The following is a 21,364-nucleotide window of genomic DNA, read 5'->3' on the forward strand; positions in this document are numbered from 1 at the left end:
AACAGCAAGCAATAACAGTTAACTGAATAAGGATAAATATTAAAACTATCTAAACACTCTGTCACTACCTGGGCGGCACCTGGGGAGTTTCAGAAAAATACTGTTCACAGTCCTTGAACAGGGCTCAGGGCAGAGATGTTTACTTTCTCACTCCCTATCTGAGACTGGGGAAACTCCAATATCTCCTGACTGTATTTGAATTCCAGGGCTATTCAGAGCCCAGAGCACCAAGTTTGAAAGTATCTGGACAATGGAACTGCAGGTGCCTTCTCTCAGGGTTTAAACTGAAAAGAAAGCAGCTTTCTCTTGCAACAGCTTTTACAACCGAGAACAAACACCTCCTGCTGGCCAAAACAAGAGAATATACTGCATGAACATTGTAATAGAATTCACAGGTTTGAAAACCCTCTGTTTCGCCATATATATTCAGTCCACTATCCCTATAGTCAAAAGGTTTTATTTAGGACAGCTTTCTTTCTGACCTAAATTAAACTGCTTAGCTATATGGATACTGACTGAATATTGCTGCTATCTGTTTGGTTAGGATACAGTGAGGGAGACAGGGGATTTATATGATTTAGCAACGACTGCTAAACCTTTAAGTCTCTTTGGATATTGGGAAGCATATCTTATTAAATATGTGGAAATAAGGGTCAACAAACAGGTCGTAGGGTGATGCCTTTTTATTGGCCTAGATATATATTTCACAAGCTTTAGGGCCTTATCCTCTTTTCATTGGGTTATTTTCAATGAAGAGAGGGAAGGCTTGTCAAAGATATGTTAAGTTAGACCATTAAAAGGCTTCCCTTACAGCTTGTTTGTGTCATCTCTATTTCCACATTTCCAAGTGGACTAACATGGCAACTACAGTAGGATGTCCTGGTGGGAGGGGCATTCTCCTTCATTTGTGTCCAAGTAAGCCTTTACACTGGCCATCTCCCACCCATGTTCAGTTTTCATTCTCGTTCTTAGTGTAATGTTGCATCTGGTAATGCCTCGGTGTATCCCTCACACTAAATATGAGGACTTGCTACCTTGTTAATGGATGGATGCTACAGGGTTTTCTAAGTACCGTATCCGAATCTGACATCTGTTGTATAGAAAGCTAAAAAGAAATGTCTAGCTTCTATCCTCTGGATCATTGTACAAAAAACATGAGAATTTTCAGACAAAGAGTGAAAGATTTAAATTGGAAATATTTAGTTTATTAAGTCTTGATATACCACCCCTTCCCAAAGTTCTTACTTTGATGAGAGAATTCTAGTAGTATTTGTGGAAACAATCACATATTGAAAAAAAAATAATGAACCTATGAGAGAATGTATCATTGTGGAAGTGAGGGAGAGATGAGAGTAGAGAATGACATTAACGCAAAGATTAATGTCGGCTCAAATGGCCTCATTGCTTGTGTAGATTCAGTAGGACAGGGGTACTCCAACCAGCCATAGGAGTCCACAGGCCAGTACATGACATGACAGTAGTATGGCATCGTAACATAAAATTACAAGATACCTCACTACAAAAGTCAGGAAAACTCCTACCACAAGAAGATAAACATTTCCTAAAATTGTTATCTTGCCTCAGGGGTACTCAAGGGGTCCAGTTCAGTTTTCAGGATATCCCTAATGAATATACACGAGAGGGATTTGCATGCCTGTCAGCTCCATTATGTGCAAATCTCTCTCATGCATATCATTAGGGATATCCTGAAAACTGAACTGGACCCCTTTGAGTACCCCTGAGGCAGGATAACAATTTTAGGAAAATGTTTATCTCTTGTGGTAGGAGTTTTCCTGACTTTTGTAGTGATGATATCTTGTTAATTTTAATGTTACGATGCCATAACTACTGTCATGTTCTGTATTTCACTAAATCCTTTTGTTTGTCGAATCAATAATATTTCCACTAGAAATTTTAAGTGTCTTTGAATGTATAAGAATCAATAACTTAAGCCTTAAAAATGTGACTTACAGCATGGTATCTTGAGCTGTGTTTGTTGACACACAACATCCTTGGCTTTTAATTGCTTCTTTAACTGGAAATGTTGTCGGATAAATTGACTACTATTGTCTTGTTTTGGAGTAGACGTTAATGGAGGCTGAAGATTTTGAGTCTGCTGTTCTGCAACTGGCCAAGACCCCTATCATTGCTGGTGTGTACTACATCATAGGAGGTGTCTTGCTAACGAGGGTGTGGTAATAACAAGAGACAGAAGTGGACCTGCAGACATCTGGCAGCTTGACTCCTTGAATGAAGAGTGAGTCAAAAATGAGTCATTCTGGCTGAGAGAAATGGTTAGGGAAATAGGTGGCAGGGAAGATTATATCAGGATAATGAATACAAATCACTTGATAAGCAGATCTTATTAAAAAAATGTCTGTGTTGGATTTGCATACTATAGTACTTTAAACTTGTTGAATAATTGAGTGGGTGAATTTGAAAAACTGACATTTTCACAACATGGTCGTTTTAAAACATAAGAAGTTTAATGCATATTATTTTATTTTAAGAATTGTTACCCACCTAGATTTGTAGATGGGGGAAAAATTACATACATAATAGTATACATGACAGTGCGACCAAATAATCACGAACAACACAAAAACAACAAATGAAGCTGAAAACCTTATAAAGTGATATTTTACGATCTGCGCCAAGATGATGTCTTTTCTGGACATTCTTATCCCTACCAAAAATTATTGCGGTTCTAGTAGCCATATTGGTGTTGGAGAAAGTGGAAATCTTTGTAGGTTTTCATAGTTTTTAAAAGGAGCAGCAACAAAGATATTGTACATGCGTCTTTCAAAACCACAGAGGTCCTTTCTGAAGAGGAATCCTGTATGCTGTTGAAAGTATAACCTTCCATATCATCAAGCTGATCAATCCATAGACTGGTGGGTTGTGTCCATCTACCAGCAGGTGGAGATAGAGAGCAATCCTTTTGCCTCCCTATATGTGGTCATGTGCTGCCGGAAACTCCCCAGTATGTTCTCTATCTCAGCAGGTGGTGGTCACACACAGCAGCAGCTCTGGCTAGGCCTCCAAGCCTAATTTTTAGGTTTGTTGAGTGCCTGGGGTTGAGGGCTCTTCTTGAGCAAGTGCAAACCTGGTGGCGCCAGGTCCCTCCTTTTCTCCCCCCTCCCGCTGGCTCCGTTAAAAAAAAAAAAAAATTTTGAACGTCCTTAAAGGCGTTTATTTCGACGTTTATTTAAACGTTTATTGCAGCTACTCACTGGGACACCAGGTCGTTACAGCTCGGAGCGGAAAGCAGGTAATTTTTACCTTTTTATAGCGGGCAGGGGGTTCCCCGATTGATCTCCACGTGGCATATGGTGCGGAGGGCGAGGGCGCAAAGAGTCGCTCCCCGGATCGCTTAGGCGCTTCAAGAGGGGATGCGGGGCTCTTAAAGTCTGATTCGCCCTTGTTGGGTGACAGTTTCGTGACCGATGAGTGTCCCGGTCCTTCCTCCGGCGTGGCGGTTTTTCACGCCATAAACGCCCATCCCCCGCTGCTCGCCTCCGCCATCTTGGGCCCGGCCACGCGGCTCGGACGGCTTCTTCGTGGGCCGCCCTTGAGGGAGACATTAATGCCATGGACGCCCTTAATTTGGGCGACGGCACCAAAGCGGCTAAAGTTAAGCGCCGTTTTTTCCCGCGCGGTTCCTTCGCGGAGGTGTCGCGCCGGACGCCATTTGGATGCGCAGCATGTCTCTCCCCCGCTCTTGCGAGCGCGGTTTGAGGGTGCGTCTAGGGCTGTAGCCCAGGACTGCGGAAGTGCACAGTCTGGGGGGTTTCTCCCCCGAGTTTGTTTTGCTGCTGCATCAGGCTTTTCTTATGCAAAACGCTGCCCCTGCTCCCTCTTTTGGTAAAGAGGTGAGGTCCCCGGAGGTAAACGCTCTCGGGTTGATTCCCAGGCCTTGGAGGACCTTGTCTCCTCCGATGTAGATGAGGGCAGCGTATCTGAGTTCTCCCAACGGTCCTTTGCGGATTCCTTGGAGGAGACGGATCCCCGCTCGGTTGGAGCGGATGACCCCTCTGCAGCGCGGCTTTTTAGCTCAGAGGATTTGCCCAACCTGTTAGTGCAGGCCATGGGCATTTTGAAGATTTCCTCTCCGGAGGACGTCTCTCCCTCAGCCCCTGTTGGCTCTGCCATTATGCTGGGGACGAAACGCCCGCCTAGAACCTTCCACGTGCATGATGCCATGCACACCTTAATTTCGGCTCAAGGGGATGTCCCGGAAGCGAGCCTCAAAGTGGCTAGGGCTATGTCCCGCCTCTATCCTTTGCCTGAAAGTGAACGTGAGGCCTATCTGTGGCCTACCGTGGATTCTTTAATCACTGCGGTGACTAAGAAAACGGCTTTGCCGGTGGAAGGTGGCACGGCCCTAAAGGACGCCCAAGACAGAAGATTGGAGGCGGCCTTAAGGTCGTCCTTGAGGCGTCTGCTTTAAGTTTGCAGACCTCGGTTTGCGGTTCCCTATGTGGCCAGGGCGTGCCTGACTATGGTGCAGCGGGCTTCCCCCTCGGATCATTCCTTGAGGGCTGATTGGCCGGCCCTGGAATCGGGCCTAGCCTATTTGGCAGACTTACTGTATGATGTCTTGAGAGCCTCAGCTAAAGGTATGGCTCAGACAGTCTCTGCGCGGCGGTGGCTTTGGCTGAAACATTGGTCTGCTGACCACGCCTCTAAATCCCGCCTGGCTAGATTGCCTTTTAAAGGCAAGCTGCTCTTGGGGTCGAGCTGGACAAAATCGTGACCGATCTCGGCACGTCTAAGGGCAAGAAGTTACCAGAGGTCAGGGCTCGGGCTAGTACTCGTTCCGGTACCTCCAGAGGACGGTTTCAGGAAGCCCGTCGGTACCGCCCGGGCAGGCCGGGCTCCTCTGCCCCCTCTTCCTTCAAGAGGAATTTCTCCCCCAAGCAGCATTCATTTCGCAGAGACCGCCGTCCCGGAGGTGCTCCCTCCGGTCCTCCCCCAGGGTCTCGTGCCCAATGACGGGGCCTTGGTCCACGCCCCAGTGCAGATTGGAGGACGGCTGTCCTCGTTTCTGGTGAGTGGACCACAATAACTTCAGACGCTTGGGTGCTGGAAGTCATCAGAGACGGCTACAAGCTAGAGTTCTGCCGACCCTTTAGAGACGGGTTTGTACTCTCTCCCTGCAAGTCTCCGGTCAAAGCTGTGGCAGTGCAGCAGACCTTGGACACCTGATCCGCCTGGGTGCGGTCGTTCCGGTGCCAGAAAGTCAGCTTGGCAAGGGACGTTACTCCATTTACTTTGTGGTACCAAAGAAAGGAGGTTCTGTCCGGCCTATCCTCGACCTCAAAGGGGTCAATCGGGCCTTGAAAGTGCGGCACTTTCGCATGGAGACTCTCCGCTCTGTTATAGCGGCAGTGAAGGCAGGAGAGTTCTTGGCTTCCTTGGACATCAAGGAAGCGTACCGGCATATTCCCATCTGGCCTCCTCACCAACGCTTCTGCGTTTTGCAGTCCTGGGACGACACTTCCAGTTCAGAGCCCTCCCTTTCGGGTTGGCTACTGCTCCGCGGACCTTTTCAAAGTAATGGTGGTCATAGCGGCCTTCCTGCGAAAGGAAGGAGTACAAGTCCATCCTTATCTGGACGACTGGTTGATCCGAGCCCCTCTTATGCAGAGTGCGGCAAAGCTGTGGACCGGGGTAGTTGCTCTTTTGAGCTCCCGGGGATGGATCATCAACTGGAAGAAGAGCCAGCTGCGCCCGACTCAGTCCCTGGAGTATCTGGGAGTTCGATTCGACACCCAAGTGGGCAGAGTGTTCCTGCCAGACAATCGGATTGTCAAGCTTCAGGCTCAGGTGGACTAGTTCCTAGTAGCCTCTCCTATTCGGGCTTGGGACTACGTGCAGCTGTTGGGCTCTATGACGGCCACGATGGAAGTAGTGCCCTGGGCCAGGGCTCATATGAGACCACTACAACAATCTCTGCTGCTGCGCTGGACTCCGATGTCGGAGGATTATGCTGTGCGCCTTCCCTTGGACCCAGCAGTGCGCAAGGCGCTGAGCTGGTGGACGCAGACAGACAAGTTGTCTGCAGGAATGCCTCTGGTGACCCCGGAGTGGATTGTCGTCATGACAGACGCCTCTTTGATGGGCTGGGGAGCCCGCTGCTTGGGAAGGACAGCGCAGGGGCTCTGGTCTCCTGCAGAGGCAAGTGGTCTATCAACCTCCTGGAACTCAGAACCATTCGGTTGGTGGTATTGGAGTTCATCCCGGTACTGGTGTTGAAGCCTGTACGGGTCCTGTCGGACAATGCCACGGCTGTGGCCTATGTCATCCGCCTAGGGTTACCATATTTGCCCTAAGAAAAAAGAGGACACATGCCCCGCCCATTGACACACCTCTTCCCCGCCCCACCCCGCCCATACCCCGCCCCTTGCCCCGCCCCCTATTAAGACTTCAGTGTTGCCACTTTACCCAGCACGCAAAAGCAGAGGAAAGGTTCATATAACTCACTATCACCTTAAACTTGATCGGAATCTTCAGCTTTAACTGAAAGAATAGATCCAGAGAGCCTTCTTATTCCATTTGTATTATGATGACCCCCTTCCCCTCCTTTCCACATCAGAGGGTCACAAGCATCGACATACACATTTTTTTTAGATCATAAGGCTGGTTAGTGATTACAGCACTACTGGATGTAATAAAACTGGGGTTTTCTTTTTTATTACCTCAGCATTGCAGTGGTTAACACCCTTGTCTTTTAAGGAAAGAGAGAAGTTAAACAAACCTTTGTAGCCTTTCTAATCTTTTTTTCTGTATATTCCGCTCCCGTTGTAGGCAGGCAAGTTAGACAAGCACTTAAAAGGCTGGAGACACAGAATAACAAGTCACCTGCAACCCACAACAAGATGATTAGTTCCGCATGGCCGGGGGCACTTTTAAGAGAAACAACATTGGGCAATAAACGTTTCACAGAAAAAGAAAAAAAACCCAGCCAGCATGATAGGGACGGAGGATACCACTTGTACAGATAGATGAGGAGAGGAACGGTAAGGAAGCCCTGGAGAGTTGAAAAAGATAGCACAGAGAAGCTGCCGGACATTTGTGCACCTTTGTTCCAATCCAAATGAAAATCGAGAACAGGAGGATTTATTTTAACCAACGGGGAGAGAGATACCAATTGAATTACCCAGCCAGTTCCATTCTGGTCTCCCCCCCCCCCCCCCCCAGACGGGCCCCAGTTTTTCTTCTACTTGAACAACTACTATCTCCGGTTTTATTACTTCCCCGAATCCCTACACTACCGCGACTGCATGGCAGGCAGCAGCCTGCCAACTAAGTGAAGTAAGCGCTACATCAAGAAAGTGGCTCAGTCTGTCCGACCCTCACCCAGACCCACACAACTCGGACAAAAAACAAATTTACCTCGTGGCTGCAGCAGGCACTACTAGTTGACTCGTACGTGCAGGAGGACTGAGAACGGGAGGGCGGATCGATCAACTAATCAGCTGATTGGGGCGTGTACGTCATCACGCACGGACGCTGCACGTCGGACGAGGGGAGGAGACTGAAAGTCAGGAGGAGGAGCGGAGGACTCGGAGAAAACCCGGACAAAGCCAGCAAACGAAGAAATCCGCCCGGACTCCCGACAGCGCCCTCAAAAAGAGGACATGTCCGGGGAAATCCGGACAAATGGTAACCCTACATCCGCCAGGGAGGTACCAAGAGCGCCCCTCTAGCCAAGGAGGCTATGAATCTATGCCAGTGGGCGGAAGCGAACCTGGAGCAGCTTTCAGCGGCCCACTTTGCCGGAGTCATGAATGTTAAGGCGGACTTTCTCAGTCGCCATACTTTGGAGCCCGGACAGCGGCAGCTATCTGCTCAGGCGTTCTTGGACATCACGAAGCGCTGGGGCCAGCCGAGCCTGGATCTGATGGCGTCATCGGCCATTTGCCAAGTGCCGCGCTTGTTCAGCAGAGGACGGGACCCTCGATCCCTGGGAGTAGATGCTCTTCTCCAACAGTGGCCGACACAAGACCTTCTCTATGTGTGCCCGCCCTGGCCCATGTTGGGCAGGGTGCTAGACCGGGTGGCAAAGCATCCCGGCAGGGTAATCCCGGTGGTCCGGATTGGCCCAGATGTCCCTGGTATGTGGACTTGATCAGGCTCTCAGTCGGCGATCCTCTGCGGCTGCCAGTGGAGCAGGGCCTGTTACATCAGGGTCCCGTGGTGATGGAGGATCCCTCCCCCTTTGGTCTTCCGGCCTGGCTATTGAGCGGCAGCGTCTGAGGAAGAAGGGCTTCTCAGACAAGGTCATCGCCACTGTGCTGAGAGCGAGGAAGCGCTCTACTTCTACTGCTTACGCCAGGGCTTGGCGTATCTTTGCAGCGTGGTGTGAAGCAGGCTCACTTTCTCCCTTCACTGCTCCCAATTTCTTCAGTGTTGGCGTTCCTGCAAGAAGGTCTGGACAAAGGCCTGTCGCTCAGTTCCCTGAAAGTTCAGGTAGCGGCTCTGGCTTGCTTCAGGGGCCGCCTGAAGGGTGCTTCCCTGGCTTCGCAGCCAGATGTGGTGCGCTTTCTCAAGGGAGTTAATCACCTGCGCCCTCCTCTGCGCTCAGTGGTGCCTGCGTGGAATCTTAACCTGGTGCTAAGAGCATTGCAGAAGCCGCCTTTTGAACCCTTGTCGAGGGCATCTCTGAAAGACCTGACGTTGAAAGCAGTCTTTTTGGTGGCTATCACTTCAGCCAGAAGAGTTTCCGAGCTCCAGGCACTCTCATGTCGAGAGCTTTTTCTGCAGTTTACTGAGGCAGGAGTGACTATTCGCACAGTGCCTTCCTTCCTGCCCAAGAGTGTTTTTCGCTTCCATGTGATTCAGCAGCTCTGTCTCCCTTCCTTTCGTAGGGAGGTCTACCCAGAGGAATACTCTGCTCTCAATTTCTGGATGTGAGACGAGTCATCATCAGATACTTGGAAGTGACCAATGATTTCCGGAAATCGGATCATCTGTTTGTCCTGTTTCAGGTCCCTCGTAAGGGTCTGCAGGCTTCTAAGCCTACAGTGGCAAGATGGGCAAGGAAGCCATTGCAGCGGTTTAGGGAGATTTGCAAGGCGGCATCTTGGGCTTCGGCCCATACCTTTGCCAGGCATTACCGCTTGACTGTGGCTGCTCGGGCGGAGGCCCGGTTTGGAGCGTCAGTGTTGCGGTCAGGGATTTCTATGTCCCGCCCTGGGTGAGTACTGCTTCGGTACATCCCACCAGTCTATGGATTGATCAGCTTGATGATATGGAAGGTAAAATTATGTATCATACTGATAATTTTCTTTCCATTAATCATAGCTGATCAATCCATAGCCCCTCCCAGATATCTGTACTGTTATATTCTGGTTGAATTTTAGGTTCAAGTTTAGCCTTCAGTTACTTCAGGAGGACTTCGTGTTCAAGTTCTTCTGTCACTTGGATTCTTCAAGAGTTGAGACGAGTTTGTGTAACAGTGAGCTGCTGCATTCCTCTCCCCTCCGTTTTACGGGGCTGGATTGAGACATAAATTCTGCCGGCACTCCCTCCCGCTTCGTGCGGCTGTAGGGCAGCCTTGTACCCCTCCCGCCTCGGCGGTGTTAGGGTCAGTCAGCTCCTCCCGCGGTTTGCGGTTGCAGGATAAGCCAGATCCCCCCGCATCGGCGGGTGTGGTGTCCCTCCCCCGCTCCACGGGGATGAGCTGGACGGATTCCCCTCCCCCACTTGTGTGGGGATGAGCTGGGTTTATTCCCCTCCCCCGTTTCGGCGGTGGTGAGCTGGGCAGAGTGTCCCTTCGTGGGTGTAATTCTCTAAGTGCTGAGTCCTGCGGATGGAGCTTTGATATCGACATACTGAGGAGTTTCCGGCAGCACATGACCCACATATAGGGAGGCAAAAGGATTGCTCTCTATCTCCACCTGCTGGTAGATGGACACAACCCACCAGTCTATGGATTGATCAGCTATGATTAATGGAAAGAAAATTATCAGGTATGATACATAATTTTACCTTATTGCTGCTCCTTTGAAAAGGTATCACGACCTACTAAGAGGCCTACATTGAAAATAGAAAGCATGACAAAGAAACACCTGATGCCAAATTCAGATTTTCTTGTGTACCTCTTTGCCCTTGCAGTGGAAAGTACCACAAATGATGTCACTGTTGAGTAAACCAAGGTTTGTTTCTTATAAGAAAGGAAAATGAGGCTTATTCATGGCAGTATAAGTTATAACCTACAGTTATTCCGTATGATTCTGTACGCAGGTGGTTTCTTGTTGAGACAAATTATGACCATTGGACATCACCACCTCCCTTGGATGACCGACGGTATGTTTAGATAGATTTACTTCAATGCTAAAAAAAAAAAAAAAAAAAACACTAGAATTTCTTTACACCTTGTCTTCAACCAAAGTTGTATTCTTTCATACTTACGTTCTCTATTGCCTTCATTTTTCTTCTTTTGTTATTGTTTTTCTTTCTCCATAATATCACTGAAATATTTTATGATATTTGGGAGATTTTACAGTGTCCTGCTCACAGCAAAATGTTATGAGAGCCTTTTATAATGTGCGCTAGAATCTGAGCTAAATGCATTGTAGTACAGGATTTTACAGCGTGCTGAGCCCAGATTTAACACGGCCATTTCAGGACATGCCCTGTATTGTTTTGCAGGTTATATGATACCATTAGTGTACATTACCTGCAGAGAACTAATGTGGGAGCACATATCACTTCTATTTAGTAGGGTCTGCCATACTGGGACAGACCAAAGGTCCATCAAGTCCAGTGGCCAATCCAAGTCACAAATATCTGGCAAGATCCCAAAACAGTACAACATATTTTATGCTGCTTATCCTAGAAATAAGCAATGGATTTTCCCCAAGTCCATTTTAATAATGGCTATGGACTTTTCTTTTAGGAAGCTATCCAACCTTTTTTAACCCCGTTAAGCTAACTGCTTTTACCACATTCTCTGGCAACAAATTCCAGAGTTTAATTAGCAAGGTAGCGTGTTATATTCCGCTACCTGGTTAATGCACAGTTAAAGAATATAACACGCTACCTTGCTAAATGCTTCCAGGCCACTCCCTATCCATGCCATGTCCCCTGATTTAAAAATTCAGCAAAATTTAGTACTGTAATGGCACTATTTACCACGCCAAAAGAGGTAGAATACTGCAGTGTGCATTGACCCTCGGATTCTATATATGGTGCCTAGAATTGTGTGCCAAAATTTGAGCACACTCCCAAGATGTGCATGCAAATTAATTGCCTAATGAGCCACTTAATGTCAATAATTGGGTGCTGATAACCAATTATTGACCTTAATTGGCACCGATTAAAATTGGAAGTAGGTGGGACTGTTGTAATGTTTGTAAGCTGTGGTAATGAGATGTTTAACTGATAAAGCAAAATATTAATCTTTAATTCTTTATAATGTCAGGAACATGTGATAGTTAACAGTAATCCCAGGGAAGTGATCTTTATTTTATTACCCTTTTGCATGGAAGGAATCTGGAAAGCTGTGGTGTTTATGTTTAAACCTGTTTATTAAGTTTTCTCCATTGTACAAGGAAAATCAACCATAGATCCAAGGAAGGCATAATACATGAGGCATCAGTGGCGTTCCTAGCCTGGATCACACCCGGGGCGGATCGCCGATGCGCCCCCCCCCCTGCAAAATGACACCCCCCCCCCCCGGGTGCACGCCGCTGGGGGGGGGGTGCCGCAGCGCGCGCCTGTCGGCTCCGAGTTCGCTAACTTCGCTCGTTCGCTGCAGCTCCCTCTGCCCCGGAACAGGAAGTAACCTGTGTGTAGCAAGCTAGCCTAGGTGTAGAATGGGTATATTGTCAGTCACCCTACATATTAAAGGCTTGAGAGAAGAGCCAGGCTTTCACCTGCTTCCTGAAGTAGAGGTAGTCTCAAGTTTTACATAGCCCCCTCTGGGTGTAAATTCCAGAGCATGGGGGCTACTCCAGTGGAGCTGAATCGGTTGGGTTGATTTCAGATCTGCAGTTGTATGAGGATTTATTTGTTTTTAGGGACTTTAATGCCCCACAAAACAGGAAAAGTCTTTTGTGTTTTATTGTGCTTGGACAATCTTGATTATCATTGAATTATTTGCTCACCTACCCATATTCAGTGAAACACTTTAGATTTAATTTTTGTCTCTAATTTTGGACCTTGTGTGCAATGTAGCCATACCTGGACTGGCATGTCCAGTGGAAACAGTTTTTATTGGCTTCCACTGGCTTCATAGCTAGACAGATATAGCCAATAGGATTCAGAGAACACCGGTACTTAAGCATGCTATGAAAATAGTAGAAAGATAGTGAACTCACAAATCTAAGCTTTGTACCTCGAGCAGTAGAGGGTTAAGTGATCTACCCAGGGTCACAAGGAGCCACAATAAAAATTGAACCCAGTTTCCTCAAGTTCTCAATCCACTGCACTAACCATTAGGCTACTCCTCCGCTCTTATTTTTTTTATTACTATAAGGCCCATTCCTCTTTTAGCTCTAGGAATGTACAGTCTTGGCATACACTGATTCTTATAGACTACCTAATGAGCACAGAGGAGTTTTCTTGTTTGTATATCCAATCTTTTGAGGTCAATTGACAATTCCAAACCTGTATGAGAGTACAGGAATCACAAGCTGGTTGATGACTTTTATACTTTATTCTTTGATTAGAGCACTTTTTTATATTAATTTATATTTGTAATCTGGAGGAACACCCATCGTTAGTGCGGAGGGGCCTGGGAACCAGGGGAAATAGGGTTCGATTTCCACTGCAGCTCCTTGTGACTTAGCCGTCTGTTGCCCCAGGTACAAAGTAAGTACCTGTACATATTATGTACAAACCGCTTTGATTGTAACCACAGAAAGGCAGTATATCACATCCCATCCCCTTTCCCCTAGCAATTGCACATTATAGCACAAGCATGCCCTTATAGAATAGTGCTTAGGGTGGCTATGTGTGTAAGTGCCATTTTTCTGAACGCTTAAGATGTAAGTAATCCCAGGCGCCCAATTAGAGATTTGTGCTTCATGCATTTTCCCCATAGCCATAAAATGGAAAAATTCTTTGGTAAAGAGGGCCTCTAAAATTGTAGTAATCAAACTAACCATGACGTTTTACCCTTCTAAGTGAAACTTGAAAGGTCATAACTTTTTGTAAAGCTGACATTTTGCTTTTTATGTTTACAGAACTCCAGCCATCAAGGCCCTGAATGCCACTGGACAAAAAAATATTAATAACGATACCCTTTATAAGGTATATGTGAAAGAAAATAAAACCTGTCTCAGATAGAAACAGCTCCTCTGATATTCAGTCTGTGGCAGTCAATGATTTTAAAACCACTGACTGCATGCTGAATCTACCAAATTTACCGCTATCAACACACCTAAACTAAACCTGCCAATATCAGAAAATTTAAAAATCCTTGGAGTCACAATTGACCGACACCTAACACTTGAGACTCACGCGAACAACACAACAAAAAAGATGTTCTACTTCATGTGGAAACTGAAAAGAATAAAACCATTCTTTCCAAGATCTGTCTTCCGCAGCCTAGTGCAATCACTCGTAATCAGCCATCTGGACTACTGCAACTCACTATACGCAGGCTGCAAAGAACAAATATTGAGAAAACTTCAAACAGCCCAGAACACAGCAGCCAGACTCATCTTCGGAAAACCAAAATACGAACGTGCAACACCCTTACGTGAGAAACTACACTGGCTCCCACTCAAGGAACGTATCACCTTTAAAGTATGCACGTTAGTTCACAAAATCATTCACGGTGAAGCCCCTGCATACATGTCTGACTTAATAGACCTGCCACCCAGAAATGCCAAAGGATCATCCCGAACTTTCCTCAACCTCCACTTCCCTAAGTGCAAAGGCATAAAGTACAAAGTACTACATGCATCAACCTTCTCCTACATGAGCACGCAACTCTGGAATACACTACCACACAACCTGAAAACGATCTATGAACTAACCGACTTCCGTAAACGATTGAAGACCTATCTCTTTGAAAAAACTTACTGCAAGGATCAAAACACATGAATTCCATGCACACCAACACAATGTATCAAGATATTCTCTTCTAAACTCTCTTTCCCCATATTCTCTCCCACTCAAAAATCTACCCACAGATAAAATTGCAATACCCTAACGCTCTCTTGCTATTATTCGATCACCTTATCATTCCCCCTATGTCACATCCCATAGTTTCTACGCCCCAAAGATGATTGACTTGACTTTGTCTTCCATAACTCTTCACAATGTAACCCATAATCGCAATGTAACAAACTGTATTTCCATAATTCATAATGTATTGTAAGCCACACTGAGCCCGCAAATAGGTGGGAAAATGTGGGAAACAAATGTAATAAATAAATAAATAAAAATCTATCCTGAATGTTCAGTGCTGGGGCCATGCCTGGGCAGCATCATTGAATATGTGGATCAGCTGCTGGCCTGGAAGTTACGCAGGTGCCAGCGCTCACATAGCTAAGCAGGCATAAATAGCTTCCCCCATGTCCATCTCAATAACAGACTATGGGCGTTTCCTCCAGGAGCTTGTCCAAACCGTGTTTAAACCCAGATATGCTAATCACTGTTACTACATCCTCCTGCATCAAGTTCCAGAGCTTAACTATTCTTTGAGTGAAAAAATATTTCCTCCTATTTGTTTTAAAAGTATTTCCATGTAATTTCATTGAGTGTCCCCTGGTCTTTGTACTTTTTGAAAGAGTGAAAAATGGATTCACTTTTACTCATTCTACACCATTTAGGATTTTGTAGACCTCAATCATATCTCCCCTCAGCCGTCTCATTTCCAAACTGAGGGACACTTTGAGGTCAATTACAGCATATGGAACCTGAGCAGGCTATTCTGGGAATATCTGCCCGCTTAGCTATGTGACCTTCGGCACTAAATATGTCCAGTGCCTGCATAACTGCTGGCTACTCTTCAACTCCACCCATGGACCACCCCATCAATAACGCACAGTGCTGCAGTGGTCAGGGGGAATATTCAGAGGCACTGTGCAGTTAAGTGCTGCCTGCATATTGTGACAGGCTACAAGTTCCATGGGGACACAAGAAGGAAGGTTGAGCAGACAGGAAAACATGGCATGGATCAGTGTCTCTCTCAGGAAAAAGGGGTGGGGAAAGCGGGACCAGGAACTTATGGGCAGATGAGTGAAAGCCCCGCACTGTTCCAAACAGTGCTCTAAAAATAGCCCCCATGATCAGAGATAATAGTATGTAAAATCCCTAAGGAAGTGGGGGAATGGCAGGAGCCTTATTATTTGCATGGAACAAAAGCATTCCATTGTGGAGTGAAGGAAGAGTGTCCTATGTTTACTCTGATAGAACAGGAATACATTGTTGAACCATGATTAACTAGAATCAGTGTTTGAAAAGGAAGACATATAGAACTGTGTTTGTTTTGGTGATTTTGAATGAAGAGCATTTTTAGAACATTCTAGAGCCTGACAGTCTAAGCAGCCTTTCTCTTAAAGGTAAGCTCACTCTCAGTCAGAGATGCTGCCCAGACCAACATCTGGGAGATCTGTGGAAAGAGGTGGGTGAATTCCCAGGGGGCACCATGTCACAATATCCAGGGTCAGCTCGTTGAGCAGGGTTTCAATGAGTAGGAGTGTCTCCTGCCCACTTAAACCCTGTTGAATATTGACTGAAGCCTGACTACAGAGCTGTAGGCGGATCCGTTTAATGCATCTTATTCAAAGATTCAGATACCTAGACCGTGACTGAAGTATTGGATAGAGGTTTGAGGGGAGTAGTGTGTATCTGTTTTGTGCCCCACTGAAGACAGTTTTTCATTTGAAACAATTTTGTTTGAGTTGTGCAATAGCAATAGGTTAAGAAATTAAGGAATAATATTTGGAGAGACTAAGGACATAAGGAAAGCCAGACTGTGTTAGACAAAAATCTATTGAGCTCAGCATCCTGTCTCTGACAGTATACAGTCCAGGTTATGGATTTCTGAAAGATCCTTGTAAAGGTAATTGAATGACTTTTTTTTTTTAAATTATTACATTTGTACCCCGCGCTTTCCCACTCATGGCAGGCTCAATGGCGGCTTACATATACAGGTACTTATTTGTACCTGGGGCAATGGAGGGTTAAGTGACTTGCCCAGAGTTACAAGGAGCTGCCTGTGCCTGCAGTGGGAATCGAACCCAGTTCCCCAGGATCAAAGTCTATGTGGTTATCTTGAATCAGATAAGTCACTTTGAGGCATATTTTCAAAGCACTTAGCCTTCCAAAGTTCCATAGGTTTCTATGGAACTTTGGAACACTAAGTGCTTTGAAAACATGCCTCTTTATTCACTTAAGGGGGGGGGGGTTGAAAGAAATTTAGCCCATGACTTTTACAATTATAGCTCAAGGTGAGTTACAATCAGGTACAGTAGATATTTTCTTTAGAGAGCTTTACAGCCTAAGGGGCCCTTTTACTAAGATGTGCTATGAAATGAGCTTAGCATGTCCTAACCCGTGGCTTTCCCACACGCTAAACTCATTTCTAGCGTATCATAAAACAGGGCGCTTTTGATTATTTTTTTTTGCAGGTCGTGTGCTAATGTCATTAGCGCATGGCAACTGCAAATAATTAATGTGGGAGCACTTAACTGCCTCCTGTTTGTTTTCAATGTTCTCTTGTGTAACTTCATGGAGTGTCCCCTAGCCTTTGTAATTTTTGAAAGCCTAAACAATCTTTTCAGGATTTTATAGATCTCTATCATTTCTCCTCTCAACAGTCTGTTCTCTAAGCTGAAGAGCCCTAATCTCTTTAGCTTTTCAGGAGATACTTCTATAATTCATATCATTCAATAAGTTATCTGCGGAAATGTGCGCCCTGCCTGTGCTCTGCCCAGAGACCCCCCTCCCCCGTGTATACCCGCCTGCAAACTGCACACCATCACACACATGTGCATAGTTATACAATTGCACATAGGCAGCGTATTGGGAAAATGTCTTCAAAAAGACAGTAAAAAAACTCCTAATTAATAAGTAACACATGTTCACATATAGGATATATGCCAGTATTCTAATGAGTACAAACTCTTCCCCCAAGTGATTAAAATTTTTATGTTATGCTGGGATTTATCAGAAAATTAGAATATTCAGCCCACAGTGCAGCTCCATAGCGTCAGGGCAAATTATCATTCGTCATCGATCTGTATTTTAAAAAAAACATATATTACAAAATGAGCTTGCGGAGCTACTGTTAGTAATGTGTAATTTATCCTTAAAATCGAGCATGGTACCAGAAGATTGGAGGGTGGCCAATGTAACGCCGATTTTTAAAAAAGGCTCCAGAGGAGATTCGGGAAATTTATAGACCGGTGAGTCTGACGTCGGTGCCGGGCAAAATGGTAGAGACTATTATTAAGAACAAAATTGCAGAGCATATTCAAAAGCATTGATTAATGAGACAAAGTCAACATGGATTTAGTGAAGGGAAATCTTGCCTCACCAATCTATTACATTTCTTTGAAGGGGTGAACAAACGTGGATAAAGGTGAGCCGGTTGATATTGTGTATCTGGATTTTCAGAAGGCGTTTGACAAAGTACCTCATGAAAGACTCGAGAGGAAATTGGAGAGTCATGGGATAGGAGGTAGTGTCCTATTGTGGATTAAAAACTGGTTAAAAGATAGAAAACAGAGAGTAGGGTTAAATGGTCAGTATTCTCAATGGAGAAGGATAGTTAGTGGGGTTCCCCAGGGTCTTTGCTGGGACCGCTGCTTTTTAACATATTTATAAATGACCTAGAGATGGGAGTAACTAGTGAGGTCATTAAATTTGCTGATGACACAAAGTTATTCAAAGTCGTTAAATCGCGGGAGGATTGTGAAAAATTATAAGAGGACCTTACGAGACTGGGAGACTGGGCATCTAAATGGCAGATGACGTTTAATGTGAGCAAGTGTAAAGTGATGCATTTGGGAAAGAGGAACCTGAATTATAGCTATGTCATGCAAGTTCCACGTTAGGAGTCACGGACCAAGAAAGGGATCTAGGCGTCGTCGTTGATGATACGTTGAAACCTGCTCAGTGTGCTGCTGTGGCTAAGAAAGCAAATAGAATGTTAGGTATTATTAGGAAGGGAATGGAAAACAAAAATGAAGATGTTATAATGCCTTTTTTTCGGTCCATGGTGCGACTGCACCTCGAATATTGTGTTCAATTCTGGTCACCGCATCTCAAAAAGGATATAGTGGAATTAGAAAAGGTGCAGTGAAGGGCGACGAAAATGATAAAGGGGATGGGACAACTTCCCTATGAGGAAAGGCTAAAGCGGCTAGGGCTCTTCAGCTTGGAGACAAGGTGGCTGAGGGGAGATATGATAGAGGTCTATAAAATAATGAGTGGAGTTGAACGGGTAGATGTGAAGCGTCTGTTCACACTTTCCAAAAATACTAGGACTAGGGGGCATGTGATGAAGCTACAATGTAGTAAATTTAAAACGAATCAGAGAAAAATTTTCTTCACTTAATGTGTAATTAAACTCTGGAATTCGTTGCCAGAGAATGTGGTAAAGGCGGCTAGCTTAGCGGAATTTTAAAAAGGTTTGGATGGCTTCCTAAAGGAAACGTCCATAGACCGTTATTAAATGGACTTGGAGAAAATCCACTATTTCTGGGATAAGCAGTATAAAATGTTTTGTACTTTTTTGGGATCTTGCCAGGTATTTGTGACCTGGATTGGCCACTGTTGGAAACAGGATGCTGGGCTTGATGGACCTTTGGTCTTTCCCAGTATGGCAACACTTATGTACTTATGCAAAATGCAGTAATGATTCATAATCACTTAGGGCCGTTTACTAAGCTGCACTATAGGCACGCTAGCGTTTTTAGCGCGTGCTAATGCTAGAGACACCCATAAGAATATATGGGTGTCTCTAGCGTTAGCAAGTGCTAAAAACGCTAGCACATCTTAGTAAACAGGGCCCTAAGGAGTATAATTTAGGTTCAGATTTTAACTTATTTTATCTTGGAGCTCAATTTCATATAGCTAGGAGACATATAATGCCAACATGAATCCATGTTTCATCATTTGGCTGTATGAAAGGCTGGTCTCCTATAGAGAAAAAACATTTTAATTAGCAAAATACCAAAAATACATTATAAAAAACATTTACTTAGCTACAAGCTTATTCTCTCTTATCCAACAGTAAAACAGACCAAAAAGATTTGCTCCTGCGGTTCAGTATAATATGGCCGTGGCTTCTTTTTCCAACTGTCAGTCCTTTTGAACACAATCACATGTTTTTTAACCACCAATTAGAGAGCTGGACTAGATCAACATCATCCATTCAACTTCTTTATTTGACCTATCAGGAGCTGCTGAGCGCAATTTAAAAAGCCATTACTGTTCTCTGTAATTCAAGTAGCGTTCATAATTATCACCCTCCCATCCTTCAGATATCTGGTCAACAACTCTCCAACAAATGTCTATGAGTTGATGTTTCTCCTATTCCCAATGTTGGACCAAAGGGAGGGAGGGAGAGGGAGGGAAAGGGGCTTGATATACTGCCTTTCTGTGGTTACAATCAAAGGTATTTACATATTATATACATGTACTTATTTTGTACTTGGGGCAATGGGGCTTCACAATTATGAGTTTGAATTCTAGATTTGTACTCATTAAGGCGCAGCTTTATCGAGAGCTTACTTTTGCCGATATAGATCTTATTACAGGGGCACATAATAATATATATCACCATGGAGGCTGAGCAGTTGGGGTATAGTTGGGATTGAATTGCATCATTTAGTTTGATGATCTATCCATTGAGAACCAGTTAATATACTTGAGCACCACTGACATTGTCCACAAGCTGTATGAGATCCCACAAGAGTGTTCTGCCTAGACCCCCATATTTCTTGAAAAGAATTTCACCAATATTTTGTCCCCTCTGATATGGTACTAGAGGACAGGTGCAATTGTAGAGCATACCAATAAGATCAAATAGATTACGCTATTAAAAGAGCCAAAGAAGAGAAAGGCAAAACACATACCAGAGCTTCTAATTCAGTATGTTCACAATATTGGAATAGCAAATCTCATTGAGCAAAATGCGTTCTTAAAAAAGCTTTACATAACACAGCCCCTCGGGTATCCCCATGCCAGAAATATGTAAAAAATGTAGCCTGTTGCTTAAAGTCAGACTCGATGTACTAAGTTAATGGGAATGAGAAATGGTTTGGGGGAGAGTGAATGGGAATGATCAGTCAAATCATTTTACGACTAGGACTAATTGCCAAATGGGAGGTAAAGGGTTAAATGAGTGAGGCAATCTGAGAACATTCCATCTCTAAGCATGATCCCTTGGGGTCAGGACTGGGTGGGCTGGCAGCCAGTGTGGGGAGCAGGTACCAGTACTGCCATTCTATTACAATGCGGTTTAATTAAATACAATTAAAAAGAGGAAAAGCATCCAAAGTTCTCCAGCCTGAAAAATTACTGTTAATCATGTTGGTAATTAGTTTCCAGGCTTTCTGCATGTAGCATGTTATATACTGTGCACGTGATTGAGGATAAAATTGTAATGTACAAGTACTACCTATGGTGTGATTACACATCGTGGAATTTATAAAATATGCCCATAGTATTATATAATTAATTTATTAATATGTTGTGTGTGTATTTTTTTAAATAAATACATAGGGTGACATTATTTTATTTTGACTACAATCTTGTGTGTCAGTTTGTTGAAAGATTGAGGTTACATCTGAACCAGATCCCAGCATGTTTTTTTGTTGTTTTTAAATGCAGGTCTTGTCGGTGGAACCTGTTTTAAATGTGTAAGTACTGCTTTGTTTGCATGTCTACAGTTTCCATTGCTCTACCCCAGTGCTCCTGAACCCTATCCTGGAGGCATACCTTACCAGTCAGAATTACCACAATGAGGCCCAGATGCATCAATCAAACGTTAAAAAAAACTAAAACGTAAAAGTCCTAACGAATTTGAAAAAACGTAGAATGCACCAAAAAAACAAGTCGCACACGTTCGGTGCGGTATTGAAAAGTACAATGTATTAAACATTCGTAATCCCCGTCGGTAATCGGCCCCTAAAGCATGCGCAGAGCAGCCAAGCGCTATGCCGGCTGCTCTGCGCATGCCACAAACGTCAAAACAAACAAAAAAACACAACAGAAACACGTGGCTCCCCGCTTCCCCCTGCACTAGAAGTAAATAAAACAAAAATCGAAATAGATCGGGAGGGGGCAAAGGCGCTCGTCAGGAGCATCCTGTATGGACGGCCTTGCCCCCCCCCCCCCCCCCGCCCGAGGTCCCCGCTGTTCCCCGCTTCCCCCTGCAAGAAAGCTCCAA

The 21,364-nt window shown here is 45.0% G+C and overlaps 1 protein-coding gene across 1 annotated transcript in view; it reads left to right on the forward strand.

The window, feature by feature from the left end:
* Positions 1–20,889, forward strand: part of LOC115458875 (N-acylethanolamine-hydrolyzing acid amidase-like) — a 181,107-nt gene extending 160,218 nt beyond the window's left edge. The window contains 5 exon segments of the mRNA XM_030188713.1: positions 2,086–2,176; positions 2,179–2,257; positions 10,252–10,314; positions 13,197–13,263; positions 20,806–20,889. Of these exon segments, the coding sequence (XP_030044573.1) occupies positions 2,086–2,176; positions 2,179–2,257; positions 10,252–10,314; positions 13,197–13,263; positions 20,806–20,838 (333 nt within the window). The 3' untranslated portion in view covers positions 20,839–20,889.
* The last annotated feature ends 475 nt before the right edge of the window (positions 20,890–21,364 follow it).

The sequence above is a fragment of the Microcaecilia unicolor genome, unplaced genomic scaffold (genome assembly GCF_901765095.1).
Source record: "Microcaecilia unicolor unplaced genomic scaffold, aMicUni1.1, whole genome shotgun sequence".
NCBI classification, from domain to species: domain Eukaryota; kingdom Metazoa; phylum Chordata; class Amphibia; order Gymnophiona; family Siphonopidae; genus Microcaecilia; species Microcaecilia unicolor.